Source organism: Rissa tridactyla, chromosome 3, assembly GCF_028500815.1.
Source record: "Rissa tridactyla isolate bRisTri1 chromosome 3, bRisTri1.patW.cur.20221130, whole genome shotgun sequence".
Taxonomy (NCBI): Eukaryota; Metazoa; Chordata; class Aves; order Charadriiformes; family Laridae; genus Rissa; species Rissa tridactyla.
Genome location: NC_071468.1, coordinates 6744973 through 6760384, shown reverse-complemented (window position 1 = coordinate 6760384; position 15412 = coordinate 6744973). Strand labels below are relative to the sequence as shown.

The 15412-nt window shown below is 37.2% G+C and overlaps 1 protein-coding gene across 10 annotated transcripts in view; it reads left to right on the top strand.

Moving 5' to 3' along the window:
• Positions 1-15412, top strand: part of KIF16B (kinesin family member 16B) — a 140411-nt gene that overhangs the window by 76936 nt on the left and 48063 nt on the right. For 2 of the 10 annotated variants that reach the window (XM_054194578.1, XM_054194580.1), the window contains 5 exons: positions 1483-2838; positions 6190-6348; positions 7194-7299; positions 7856-7906; positions 8904-15393. In XM_054194578.1, coding sequence (XP_054050553.1) covers positions 1483-2838; positions 6190-6348; positions 7194-7299; positions 7856-7906; positions 8904-11084 — 3853 coding nt within the window. In that variant the 3' untranslated portion in view covers positions 11085-15393. Of the gene's footprint in view, positions 1-1482; positions 2839-6177; positions 6349-7193; positions 7300-7855; positions 7907-8903; positions 15396-15412 lie in introns of those variants that run through there. The other 8 variants (XM_054194584.1, XM_054194587.1, XM_054194585.1 and 5 more) reach the window with 5 other exon arrangements.

Here is a 15412-nt window from a genome sequence, read left to right as displayed (position 1 = left end):
AATAATTTTTTTTTTCATCTTTCAAGATTTTCATTATTTTCTTGAACTGTTTATTCTTGTGGATTAGTAACAGATAGGCAAGCTGAATTGTGGCTAACTGATCTTTAGCAAAGAAAATACCAAACACAAAGGTCCAAGGAGGGTAGATTATACACATGTAACGTATTACTCTTGCTCTCAATTTTCATGGTATTATTTTAAAATATGGCAAATCACATTCTTTATTCAGATCTTTTTTATTTTTTATGGTATAGTTGCCTTTGGATTGAATCTTGATTGGAAAAACTCACGTTTTAAACTCTGCATGTCTTAAATAAAACTGTAGCGCCGGTGTGGGCGTACCAATCGTGCTTACCAGAACATCGTTTTGAAATGAGTTTGAAATACAAAAGAAAGTATTGTTGTCAGGTGGCAAACTGAGCTGACTGTTCTGGCTCACGATACCTGCTGAGATTTACAAATAATAGCTCTCGCCTTGTTGCAGATCACAGCATTGGTTACATTCAGAAGCTGAAAGACACTTTCTGCCACCTCAGCTTTAGACCGCTTGCTCCGTTTTGAAAGAGCTGTTTATATAGTTGGACTAAGTTAACTCAGAGAAACCCCGAGACTCGGAAGCGTTAGAAGATGTTATTCAGAAAATGATGCAGCAGAATCACTGATATTTATCCTCTTTGTTATGTTGATAGGATTTGAATTCAGATTGCGCGGAAGTTGCTTTGCTTGTGCTTTAATTTATCTGCCTTTAACTTCTCGCAAAATAACCAACCGACTTGCAGGCTGTCTCTACGTGTATTCAGGCACTTGTGTTGTGAGGGTAGTGGTGACCTTCAAGTCTCAGTCTGCCCTCATTTGGAACGCACTAAAACCTTTAAAAGAGAGGTTGCACAGGGCATAATAGTTTGTCTTAAAGTAATTTCTCTCTCATATATGTCTGTTCCTAATCTTATAATCCTGTTTATCAATAATTCAGTTGGGTTCACCTAACAAGAAGACATTGTTTTAATAATCTTTTGGCTTAAATTTGGTGAGGCAAATTTTTAATCAAGTCCTTTTGTACAAGTTTGTGTGTATATGAGAACATATGTATATATAAAAATACATGCATTTACTCTTCACTGTGTGCGTGGATGTGTTCTGTCAATATTTGTACTGGATTTGACAGAACTAATACAGTCTGATACTCTACTAACATAAGTGTTTATACAGCACGTCTTCCTGTAACTTCATACGTCCACAGCTTTTTATGTTGAAATAGGCTATTTGAATCTCTTTACCATTTGTCTCAATGATTGAGTCACTTCCAAGCAATGTAAGATCTTAACCTGTGGCAAAGCAAAACTATTAAAAAAAGAAACCATGATAAATCCTGCAAAATCCTTCTCCAAACCTTTTTTACTTCTAAGGGATACGTTGGGTTTTGGCGGGGGGGGCGGGGGGGGGGAAAGGTTGGAATTATTGCATGTAAATATTTTACTGTAGGAAACAAATCGAAGAGATGGAAGAAAAACAAAGATCTGACAAAGCAGAACTTGTAAGAATGCAGCAAGAAGTAGAGTCGCAGCGCAAAGAGACAGAAATAGTACAGCTGCAAATCCGAAAGCAGGAAGAGAGTCTGAAACGGAGAAGTGTTCACATTGAGAGCAGGTTAAAGGATTTGCTGGCTGAGAAAGAAAAATTTGAAGAAGAGAGATTACGGGAACAACAGGAGATACAGCTTCAAAAGAAAAAGCATCAGGAAGAAATTTTTGCCCGGGTCAAAGAGGAGTTGCAGCGACTACAAGAACTTAATCATAATGAAAAAGCAGAGAAAATGCAGATTTTCCGTGAACTAGAAAAACTTAAAAAGGAAAAAGATGAACAGTACATTAAGCTGGAATCAGAAAAAAAGAGACTTGAAGAACAAGAAAGGGAGCAGGTGATGCTCGTGGCTCACCTAGAAGAGCAGCTTCGAGAGAAGCAGGTGATGATAGAGCTCCTGAAGAGAGGGGACGTACAAAGAGTTGAAGAAGAGAAAAGAGATCTTGAAGATATTAGAGAATCTCTTTTGAAAGTCAAGGAAGCCCGATCTGAAGGTGATGAAAACTGTGAAGAGTTAGAAAAAGCACAGCATAATTTCGTAGAGTTTAAAAGGAAACAGCTGGAACAGTTGAATATTTTGGAAAAAGATTTAGTTCAACAAATGGATCACCTGGAAAAGGAAATAGTAGATGAAAAAAGAGCTCTGGAACGCTTAAAATTTGCGCATGAAGAACACTTAAATCTCAAGAGAGATGATGAAAACTTTGTAGAGGCCGTACTCAAGGCTGAAGAAGTTGACAAGATAAAGCCAGCGGAGTACAGGCTCCAATCGAAAGTTCGCCAGCTTGAGTACCTGAAGAGTAATCATTTGCCAGTTCTGCTGGAAGAAAAACATAGAGCTTCTGAAATCCTTGATAGAGGCTTGTTAGGGTTAGATAACACTCTCTATCAAATAGAGAAAGAAATAGAAGAAAAAGAAGAGCAGCTTGCCCAGTATAGAGCTAGCACAAATCAGCTGCAGCAGCTTCAAGAAACCTTTGAATTCACAGCCAATGTAGCTCGTCAGGAAGAAAAGGTTCGGAAAAAGGAAAAAGAAATCCTTGAATCAAGGGAAAAACAGCAGAGAGAGGCGCTGGAGCAAGCTGTTGCTAAACTAGAAAGGAGGCACTCTGCTTTGCAACGCCGTTCGACGATAGACTTTGAAATTGAAGAGCAGAAACAGAAGCTCGCCACCTTGAACAACAGCTGCAGCGAACAGGCCGGTCTGCAGGCTAGTCTGGAAGCTGAGCAGAAAGCCCTGGAGCAAGACCGAGAACGGTAAGTCTTGTGGTAGCTTCCATTTATTAGAACCTATCCACAGAAAGTGAATCGCGTAATACCTTAGATGTTGGGAGAGCGACTTGTTCTGCATCCCAGTATTTGAGTTTCTTGATGAGTCTCAGCTGGTTTACCCAGTACTGAAACTCTGTATGGCTTTTTAAAGGATTCTTGCTCACTCATTAATATCTGTTGTGTTCGGATACTTATCCCATCCTCAGCAGTATAGTATTTACATTTGCCATTGCAGTACTTAATTTTTTTTTTTTACCTGTTTAGAAAGCTCAGCCAACCTTACGTTCTACCCTTACAAAAACATGTAGCATCTAACAACTTCTTTTTCCTCATAAAATATTGATGTATACCGTTTTGTTGCTGTATTGGTAACAAGCTAGATGTTTGTTCAAGATTTGGAGCCTGAGAGTTATAGCGGACTGCCAACTCTCTGCCTCAGCTGATGATGCCCTGAACACATCTGGTATTCAAAGTAAACAGGTGCAACGTTTGATTTTTTGTTGTTACTTTCAGGGCTAAATAAAATAGAGTAGCCATATACCCATGTAAAACTTGATGGTGGTTTTTAAGCTTATTTGAAAATATACAGAGGCTTTAATACAGCCCTAATTGATGATAAACCCTTAGATAGAAGGAATTTCATCAGTTGTACACATATCTGGTGGCATAACATTCAGCCTAAATATGAGGGGCTCAGAGAAAAGTGATTCAGGTAAGGAAGGGTCTTCCTATGTGGAAGAGGAAGAAATCTTTGGTTTTATTTTTCGCCTGAGCAAAAATCCACTGGGATGAATACATTTAACCCACGCAGACCGGAAAAAAGGGCAGAGTTGCCGCTTTTATACATATTGTCTGATTTGTTGATACTAGAGCTTCAAAACCTGTCATTATCGGTGAAACAATGATGGGTTGTGTCTTGAGGTAGCATTTGTCATTTGTTTTTTAATATTGCACTGATTATCTGTCTCTTGTTTCGTAAGCCCTTCAAACAGATCCTCGATTAGAAAAACCACCTAATGAAAGAAACTTGCCTCTAGCCAAATTGTAGAGCTCTTCTCTATCCTTTTCTTTTTAAACCATTATCCGAAGAGAATGGTTCCTTTCTATATCCCGTGTAAAGGTCACTTTTTCAACGTTTAGGGCCACGTTGTGTGGATTTTAGTCAAGGATTTCTCAGTACTGATTTATCATTTTGTTGTGGATATTGCCATTATTTTTCATAATTGTCTTGAACATAAAATCTCGGTTTCTATGCTAAGCATCTCGCTTGACTAAAGTCTGCTATAAACAACTGGAGGTTCCACAAAAACAGACAGCTTAGTTAGCCCTCAAGAGATTGCTGGGTTGTGTGATAAGTGAAAAAATATGTTGTCAGCTGGAAGATTGAGGTTTGGAAAAGATATCAAAGAAGTGAAAAGGTCTGTTGGTTTTTTTTTTCTTGTTTACTTTAAAGTCCTTTTGCACAAGCTAAATAAAACTTTGAAGTCTTTCAGTGCATGGCCCAGGGGCCTGAATAATTCAGTTCAGAATGTTTTTATGAATGTTGCAGCAGAAGAAAATCTCAAGATACACGATAGTATGTTAAATGTCTCGGGCTACTTATTGCTCCTGTGTTTGAGTTTACACTTTGCAGTACACAATATCTTGGGCGCTATAGTAACCATATGAATTGTCTATGTTTCTTATTGGTTATCTAGATACCATTATATGATGATATGTTCTGGTTCAGATCAATGTTAACTCTGTAAATATTCACTTAAAATGCTCTGTGTATGAGCGGAAGTCCATCATAACTGGATAAAATGTTTTTTTCCAGTTTGAACAATACATTAGCTCAAAATCTTTCACCTACAGGAATGACCCCTAAAACGATAATTTGAAGTGAACTTATACCGGAATAATGCATACGCATTTTGTCTTTACTGGCAGAGGTTTGTGGCAATAGAATGAACATAAAGCAACTTTAGAGTCATCTTTGCGATGACGGGACGTATCGCTCGTGAGTGGCAAGGTGCAGTTTCGTGTACTTACTGGTGGATGCATCCCGCAGCTGGATACGTTTATAGCTATAGGAAGCGATATGGCTTGATAGCGGGATGTTTACAAATCAAGAGATAAGCTTTGTTCCTTTAATGTAATCCTGACTTTTTTTTGTGGTTAAATTGATTTTCCATAGATGCAAACACTCTCCTATACCCATCAGACAGCTCCCATCCGCTTTCCCTCAGGATGCAAGATTGTTTTGCTGCTAATCAAAAGAAACAGATGGCTTCTGGCAGGGCTGCAAAAAGTACTCTAAAAATGAAGTAACAAGTCAGCCTGCTTTACTCCAGTCTAAGCCTCACCATTCCTCATCTCTTTAATTTTTTGGTTTAACCTCCAGGATGGAATAAAGTAGTTGTAGCATTGTACTTCAATTTAGATATATGCAATTGTAGGATAAGTGGTAAAATCCCAACTTTGCATAGTTTCCCCTGCTTTTGCAGGAACTTCTTTGCTTTTATTCTTTAATTTTCAAGCAACCTTTAGAAAACAATTACCTTTAGAGACAAAAGTTGTAATGGAAATGGGGAAGATTATTACTGTGTTACTAATCTAATCTCAGCTACTTTACAAGTGAATAGTGTTCTGCATATTCTGTTCTGTGCATAAATCTGGATAGTATTAAATGTATTCGTTAAAGAAAGTGAGGAGGTTTCCATTTCAAAAGACGATTTATTAGGTATATATAAAATCGATATTAGGTGTTTTATTTTGTAAGTAAATTTCCAAAAATGTATTTGTGGACAGAAGGAATAACTGGAAAATGAGATTTATATGCATAGTACGTAATTTAAAGATTGTCTTATAGATACATTTTGCCATCATTCATCACTGTTTTATATCGTCTTCGTGTTTTTTTGGATTGGTGCTGCATTTTACATTTTTAGTTTTCCCCCCTCCCTTTATTCATTTACTTTATACTGGAAGCTAATAACTGAGGTCATTGATAGAGTTCTGTAATGAGGAAAGCTTAGTCAAGTGATCCTAATAGACAGGTTAAGTCTTACGAATTAATATTTAATTTGCCGAGTTAGATAACCTTTTGCATTGGAAATCATTGAAGTTGTTTTATTTAACTTCAGACTGCTGCTGTAATGTGTTTTTTGAGCTGTCTCTATTTTTCTATCTAAATATGCTTAAAGAACAATTACGATTTTTGTATTATAATAAACTTTAATACATATGATCTTACATATGTGTATGCCAGTGTAAGTACAGTACTTCCCATAAGAACGATGGGAATCAGTGGTACTCTTAAAACAAAGTGAATTATATTTTAAGATCTCTTTATAGCCTGGACCAGGAAATTCAGCAGCTGAAACAAAAAATTTACGAGGGTGATGGTGGTCAGAAAGGAAATCACGGAACTTTGGAAGAGAGACTCTCCCATATGGCTTCCCCTACCAGCCCAACAAAGCCCCAGCCACCCGCCGCTCCGCTGGTTGATGATAGGTAGGTAGCCTGCATTTCTGCAATGTTTTGATAGGAATGCAAACAGTAGCTTTAGAGGAGAAATATTTTGAAAGATTGTTCTGCCAGGGTTGGATTCTAATTAAATACTGTAATTGTACTTAAAGAATAGTCTGGAAATAAAATTAATTTGCTGTATTTCACTCGAAATAACCAAGAGGCTAATCTGTTGCTCCTGTGCGGTTTGTTTTAGAATACAGGTGTGAAACTGTAGGCTTAAATGTATTTAAATTGGTTTTGTGTTTACAGTTACTTGTCTATATGGTATTGCTTTAATACATAAATATTAATATTTAAAGGAAAACACTTAAAGCAACAAGGGAAATTAAATTGTCTTAAGCCTTTTTTAATAGGGCAGCTGCCTGGTATCACTTAAAATCTATTTCCTCTCTGTTCACGTTTATACATGCAATTGTTAGTATCAACTCTTGGAACGTTTGAAGACCAAACCTTTGTTAGCCCGAGTTGCCGATATTGCAAAAGTGATAAAAGTGAATCATTAAGTAACTAAAGATGCAACCCCGGCCTTCTAGTTCTTCTTCATCTCTTAGGGCCGCTTGTACATAGAGCTGTACACATAGCAGTGGCTTAACCTGTGCTCCATTAAATTGTCTAATTGCGATAACAAATTGTTAACCTTTGCCTGTTAAATGAACACTTGCTCAAAAGTCCAGGTTCCTTAAGGAGCGATAAAACTGGTCTAACATTAAGCCTGCCAGTTAAGAGTTGTGCAGTACTTAAAGCTCATAAGCGTTTCAAAGAGCCTTTTAGCCTGTCTTGATTTTTATCTAAGAGTCTACTTTTTTAAACTCTTCTATATCTTGAAGGATAAATGCCTTTATTGAGCAAGAAGTGCAGAGAAGGCTGCAGAATATTCATCATAAAGCTGAGGAGAATGATGTTAGCCTGTCCTGGTCTACCGAAAGTTTAAAGGTGAGCAGAGATGGGTAGGAAATCCTGACCTTCAATGCGCCATGTGCAACAACTGATTTGGTTTTGTTGTTCAATAATTTTCACGTTTTCCTATATTTACTTAATTTTAATTTACCAAAACATTAAACAATAAATCAGGGATATCAGTTTTAGATTTTGCTCATCTTTTTTTTTTTTTTTTCCCCCAGTGGCTGTTTTATCTTGTATTCCTTTTTTTTTTTTTTTTTTTGCAGGGAAAAGCGTATAAATGAAATAGGAAGCTTACAGATAAAGTAAAAATCTTAATTTCATGTCTGTAAAATACATTGCTAAAATTCTGTTCAGAGGAACAGCAATTGTTTATACTTGCAAACAAATGCTCATTTAAAAACTGGTGTTCTAATTCATTCAAATACTGGGTTGATTGACTTCTAGGCCAGTGGTTTAATAAATATCAGTAAGAAAACAGTTATTTTGGGCTATTAAAAAGAACGTCTCTTCCTAGAAATACTTTTAAATGAACTTATACAAGAAAGGCACTCTTTGTAATAATCACGTGTACCTTTTTTGTTCTTAGGATAATGAGAGGCTCAATAATGGCACCGTTCAACGCAAGCTGAAGTATGAGGTAGGTCATAATTTGTCACAATGAAACGGTTGTCTTAAATTATGGCATAGCCTGTAATTAAATTTCTTAATGTTTAGCTGCATAATTAGAACTCTGAATTCACAGCAAGATTAATGGCTAATCGAGACAGCAATGTATTTTGCCAGCTGGAATTAAAGTGATTTTTTTTTTTCAGATTGGGCATAGCTTTTTCCTTATTTGAAAGGTGTGGTGTTATTGTGGATGTTTCTTCCTTGTTCTGTCATGATTCTTAGTTTGGAACAGTATCCCTTTCCTGATTTTTAGAGGATGAAAGCGTTTCATGAGGAGAGATTGTCTGAATTCAGGATACCACTTCCCATTTGTGACTCCCAATGACCTCGCTACTGTAAGGGTGTCTCTAATATTAGCGGCAGCATCAGGCAAATTTGCTTTTGTCACGAAGGATTTGTACGTGTATTTTCAAGCTGAGGCTTAGACCTCTCACCGTATTTGGTTGCCTAACTATTGCTTGAAACATGGTTATTTACCTGTCTTGGGTTTAAACCATAATAGTAGGAGGGCTGCAGCCTCCTAAGAGCCAAATCTCTGATTTGGACTTTTTTGGACTTTTGCACTGTTATTTTTAAACTGTGTTGGAATTTTTACACTATCTTCAATAGCAGAGGATATTTTTTTCTGTGCATGTGTGGAAAACTAAGAAAGGGCTTAAAATTTCTGCATCGCCCTTTGACTTCCCTATTGTTTTCAAGTAAAGCAAATATAAAGGAAGTGAAATGGATACTGTACAAAGGAAAAGCAGTGGTGGGCTGGGAAGATCAACCATTCCTGAATCAGACCTCAATCAGTTCTGTTGGATTCTCTCTCTCTCTAATTTTGAGAGATTGTACAGTGATTGTACCGATTTTGAATGATTATATAAACCGAATCAAAAACCAATCCTCAATTTAAGATATGTTCAAATCAGAAGATTTTTTTAAAAGATGCTTCTATTTTCTTCTTTTGAAATTTTTAACAGAAAAGTCAACAGTGGCAGCCACCTGATGGCTTTCCATTTATGTGTAAAGATGGCAGTTGTGCTTCTGAGTTGTGTGGAGAAAATGCAGAAGTAAGAGGCCATAAAAGACAGAAGGAATATACAGAGATGTGGGATTTATTTTCCAGTTCTGGAAGAATCTCCTCTCCTTTTACATCAGAGAAGGCACTTGAGAATGAAAGGAGTAATTCAGACCAGGAGAGCTTTGCTTGTCGTTGTGACATTGAAAGTAGTTTAATTCACTCCAAAAATACTAATACTTTAAAGAGTAAGAATGTTCCTTTTCAGAATGTTTTATCTACTTCTTTACGAAGTCATGACTTAAATAACGTGGCTTATTCACTCTGCAAGGTTAAAAATTTCAATCATTTTGACAATAAAATAATGACTTCTCAGGATTGTGACAGCTCAAGAACTGAATCTGATTGTTCCCACTTGAAACAGCTGTCTCCTGTAGGATCCTTAATGGGTGCTAATGAGCAGGATGGCTTTAACAACACATCGTGCCTTCTCTTTTCTCAGTCTAATGTACATTCTGAAATAATAACTTGTAAAGAAAATAGCCCATTTAACACACTGCACCTGACAATCGAAGACCAGTCTAGTAATTCTCAGCTTCCGACACAAAAAGCCTCTGGTCTGATTTCTTTTAAGTCAATAGCTTCTCATTCTGATGCGAGCCCAGAGCACACCTATGGTTTGGGCTATCTTTTCAGTAAGCTTTCCTGTCTTTACAAAGATACCAGTAGTCATCTGCTCAACACTATGGTGTTTTCTAAACAAATTAAGGAGCTGGGAAGTTTGTGTGATGGAAACGAGAAATATGCACAAGCGGTATCATTAATAAAAAATCTACCGTTTGTAAGAAACTTGCAAGTAAATGTATTCTTCAAGTCAGATATGAATCAAGATATGACCCACCCTACCGATGATGCCAAAGCTCATACTGAAAATGTCATTCAGCCTGAATCCCCTGTGCAAGAGGCCATCACGATGTGTGTAAGCCCAGGAATCTCTGATGCCTATGCAAGAAAGCCCTCTGAAGGCTTTGCGTGCTGTTGTAAAAAAGAAGAGCTGGAAAACAATCTTGTGTTAAGACAGAAATTTGTGCACTTTCCTGATATCTTCTTGAAGCTTCAGCTCTGTTCTTTGGAAAGAGTGCTGGAATTTTTGACCCGTGCCTTACCTCAAATTTGTGTTAGAATGGAGGAGTTGAAAGGTATATACTGGGTCGCTGTTGGCAATTGCAAAAAACCTGATCCACAACCTGCTTGCTTGCTGTTGTTCAGCTCCATTCTGTATGTCGTTGTTTCTTCAGTTGAACAAGATGTCTGCCAGAGTTCCTTGGCAGTGTTTCATGAGGTTCCCATCATCACTATAAAGGAGATTCAAGTCGGCTTCGCTGGACAGAATATTAGTCTTCTGTGTTCTGCTGAAGATGGTTTACTCACAATATTTACCTATAACAAGCACTTCACTCAAAGAATTTGCCACGATATAATGAGCATTTTGATTTCTACAACGGATGATGCTGTTTATTTAAATCACCAGCTCTTGAAAGATGATTTGATGCAGATTTCTCTTGACTGGACATCAGAAGTAGATGACTTAGTTTTATCAAACGGAATACGGTTGTCCTGTAAATTTAGAACTGAATTAGCTGATCTGGTTTACTTACTCCATGAAAATATGGGAGGTATTAAACCTTCATTAGGTGACACTCATGTACTGCTGTATACCTCGGTGAAAGTAGACTGTGCTAAGCAGACCGTGTATAGAGCTCTTGTTCTTACAACTACTCATATAGGACTCTTAAGGGAGTGTATTGTCTTTTATCCTGCAACTTACTTTTTCGATGCTTCGTGCCAACAATTACAATCTGACAGCCTCCAGTTGTACAGTTTGAATGATATCCGATGTGTAGTTTTGCCAGACAAAGAGAATTTCACCCAAATTGAGCTTGTGTTTTCTAGAAGGAGCAAGGTTGGGTCTGATTCAGGAATTGGTTTTTCAAAATACTGTGAAAAAGGAATAAATACCCAGCTGACAGTCATCCCATCAATTCTTCAAAGCAGTTTGCATATCCCTTCGGAAATCTGGAAATTAACATTCAGTTCAAGTGAAGAAGCCATTTGGCTAATTATGCATCTGACTAGGTGTTGAAATCCAAATACGTTTAGATACATTCAAAATAAGAGGCTAATGAATATTGATAAAATGCTTTTTTTTTTTTTTTTTGCTTTAATATATCAATAAGCAAAGAGTCCTTTCAGCTCGTAAGGAAATACCGTAGGGTGTGTACAGATATCTTAGCAAAAATCATTATTACTTGAGTGCTTACTCTTTTTGAATCTCTAATATCTACTTGGGAAGGTTAGGAAATTAAATGTTCCTATTTTATGTGGTAGGTGGATCAAAACTATAATTACAGCTGTGTCTTCTGATTTCCATTTTGGCTGTTGTTTCTGGCTCCCTCCATCTCCTATCCATCTTCATTAATGTCTTCTCCATCCCTCCTTGATTGCCTTTTTCTTAATCTTTCTGAACATCTTTGGTTTTCATGCTTCTCATCTGTTTCATGCCCTTGATCTCAATATTTCAAAACATCTGCGATATTATTTTTTTTTTTTTGTCTGAGCTGTAAGATATGTTTAGGTTCCTAAGGTACATTCACTGTATGCTCTTAATACTAAGGGTGTTTAGCTTTTTATATTTACGATTTTGGGAAGAGTAGCATTGACAATTCTCTTCTGCTTCCGAGTTTTACATTGAGGATTATTGCACTCTCGCATTAAAGTTTGTCACACGTGCAAGAGGAGTTGTGTTTGCTTATCCTAAGTTGCGTCGACCGAGGTAGTGGGGATTGTTGGATTTGCCATATTTCTTTTCTCCTGGGTTTACCCTCTGCCCAGAGCTAACAAAGTATAGGCTACATGGACATAGTGCAACAGAAGAGGGAAAAAATGCAGAGAACATCCAATACTCTTTAAATTTCCCCCTCCCCTCCTTTTCTTGCAGAGAAGCGAGGCAATACATGGCTTTAAGTGAGTCCTATTTATTTTGTCAAATAGTTAACTTGTACACCCCCACAACAGAACAAGTCTTTACATCCCCTTGATGTGAGTGTTTAAGGGAAATGTGATGTGAAAATGAACCTGGTTAAAGGGTGTAAACAGGTGTTGGTTTTGCTTTGAATAGCATTTTGACCTTTGGTCATGCTACTATACCTGTGGTAAGAGAAGCGTTTCGGGGTTTATGATCTGCAGACATGCATTACCCATTGTCAGGTAATGGTAGGACTAGAGGGAATGGATTAGAACTAGAGATGGGTCGATTCAGGCTGGATGTTAGAAGTTCTTCACCATGAGGGTGGTGAGACACTGGAACAGGTTGCCCAGAGAGGTGGTAGAAGCCCCATCCCTGGAAGCTTTTAAGGCCAGGCTGGTTGGGGCTCTGAGTAACCTGATCTAGTGGGAGGTGTCCCTACCCAGGGCAGGGGTGTTGGAACTAGATGATCTTTAAGGTGCCTTCCAACCCTAACAATTCTATGATTCTATGATTCTCGTGCTCTTAAATGGATAGTTAGCAACTGGGGGTACTGCCTGAAGGGTGGAGTAAGTTTAACTCTAAAGTTCTCTCCATGTAATGTGCCTGGCTTGACTTTCCTCCTCTTCTGCTTGCTTACTGATGGGGTTGTTGATGCTGTGAGGTTGCATCTCTTGTAGTCTCTTAATATTAAATTCCAAGAAATAATGGAACTATTGAACATTACTAAAAGACTTCCATTAGTCAAAACTTCCCTTTAGCTTAGCACAAGGTTATTCTTCACTTGTTACCCTGTCAGATGTTCAAATAATAAGCCATTGTCTCCCATCTTTTGTTTCTTCCCTTGTAAGGGGGGCTAAATACCTTTGAATCCTGTTGCTCGAATGTGCCATCTGCCTTGTTCGAGGAAGATGATCTTTGGCAGAAAAGACAGTGATATCTAATCTGAAATTCTAAATTCTGTAAGCATATTTGCAGTAGAGGTGCAATCTTCTACTAGACGGAGTTAGACTTCAGTCTCTCTACTACTATAAGAACATTTCCCATTTGTTCTTGCCATATGTTAAGGCCGGATAATGTAATTCATGTGGGATTTAAAAAGAAATAACTTGCATTGGCTGGGGGAGTTGTGTCTGGAAGGATGAATGCTGGTTTGGATGGAGAATTAAGGCGTTGGGTTTTTTATATCATAACAAAACTTTCTACTTCCTTAAGGAGGTCCAAAGATGAGGAAAATGTGTTGTATTCTTTTCAGATATGGTTTGTGTTTTTAAAAAAAAAAGTATACACAAGTATCTCGCACAACATGGAGCAGACAGAGTAGTTATGAGTTGGAGTGTAACCTCATGTCAGTCCAGTTTAAGAGTGGCTTCCTCACGGGCATCAGTCAGCCATTTCGTACCAAAGTTAATATCGAGTGTCCCTATCTGGGAGAACTGTCTTAATAAAGGCTGTTAAATGACAGCAATTTCTGCAAATAATTCCTTTTTAGATTGTACCCCAAAGTTAAATGTTTGTGCCTGTTGTGTTCCAGATAACATGGTTTTCCTCCGTTGTGTTTGTTTTCAAATCTAACTCAATGAATATTCTGCAATTTTATGAAAAAATGACTTCACAGCAATATCTTTTATTCTACTGTAAATGAAACATAACATAATGATCGATGTTTATGACTATCAAAGCATTATTTAATGTATTAGGGTGTGTTTTTCAGAGTACTTTGTGTTTGAGATTATTTTCCTTTCTGACTATTAGCTGTTTGTAATAGTACTCTGAAAATGACTGCCAATAAATTACGTGTTGACGGAGGTGGCTTTAAGAGTGACTTTATGGTTTTATTGGTGTTTTAAAATAGATGATATTGTTGTCAAGGCAATGAACTCCTCTTTCCCCCAAGGAAAGAATTGCTTACATTTCTGTGCTCCAGAAATGAGTTTTAGTTGAAAAGCCAGTAAGTTGAGGATAAGTGAAAGAAGGGCACTATGGAGAGGAGAAAACCTTTGTTCTGCAAACAAAAGTCACTAAAAATATTTTTCCATTCCAGTGCAAACTTTTTTTTTATATTTTGACTGAAAAAAGAAGTTTGTGGAAAACACCTTCTAGAATAAAGCCACTTAATTGGAACTAAAAATCGCTTTGTGTTTTCTTTTTCTACTACTCTTAATGTTAACGTTAAGGGAAATGACATTGGCATTTATAGTTGACTAGTAATGAAATAACAACCTCCCCTTCTCGATAGCCAGGTGAAGATGCCAAAAAGCTGTCTGTAATAAAGACCATTCAGAGGGGCATTTATAAATGAGTTTCAAACTGTCCTCCAGCCCCTACACAACATCTACATGTGTACTGGGAGTCACCAAGAGTTGCTGGAGAAGACACCAAGTGTCAATGAGCCAGAAGCCTGAGCCACGTTCATGTGTGGGGATAGTGTTGGTCAAGACTGAAGAATTTTGACCAAGCAACATGGCTCGTGGTAGTTGCTAAGGGATTGAAAATGAATGTTGAGAATACCGTATCTATATAAGTGATGGATCGCATCACTAAATAGAAATATATAACATGGTGATAACTTTAAGGTGATAGTTTTTCAGTCTTTTTTGTTATTATTAACTCACATTTGTTATGGTGCTGTTATTTAAGTTAAGTTCACTACGTTTTTCAGACCAAGTATATTCAACTAAGAAAGTGAAGGACGACTTTAAAGGCAATTTCTGTACTTATTCACTGACAATGCTTGTGCTACTTTTGGACGCACTCACTGCAAAGCATTCATCTTTTCAGTTGCAAAAATACTTAATTTTTAACGTAACTTCAGAGTTACAAACTCCCAACTGGCTGTTAGTCAGAAGAATGTGCCCTCATTACAAATACTTTTATAGACTTTTTTGTCCAGACCATGAAAACTTATCATAGTTGAGTTTTCTGTTAATTAGATATGATTTAGAGAAAATAGTAGGAAACTGTTCTGACACTGGATTGCTATGTTATCTATATCTTATTTAATTATCAAATGAGTTTGGATTTAAAAGTCTAAGATCTAGGCAATTTCTGAATTGCCTTGGTCCCCTGCAGCTTTGCATGATATTGTAAACAGGCTTGTTATATAAAGATAAAGACATACAAAAAATATGGCTGACTGTGAAGGCTTGATCCATATATTTACTTGTTTTCAAAGATGGTTAATACAAAGTCTTCTGCTTTCCCTTGGTTTTAATATCTGAGCTGAAAATGCCTTTTCAAAGAATAAACAATATTTTTGAAGACACTTCACCGTAATTTTTTCATGCATAGCAAAATGCTAGGGCTTGCTTATAGAAGGAGAGCCACTTTGGTTTCCAAGTAATTCCTTCATTATTTCAAATAACTTCTGCCTCCTCCATGCTGTCTTTCCCTTCTCTTCTGGCCGAGGATGTTTTCTCATTTTTAGTGAAGTTCTTTTCTTTTTT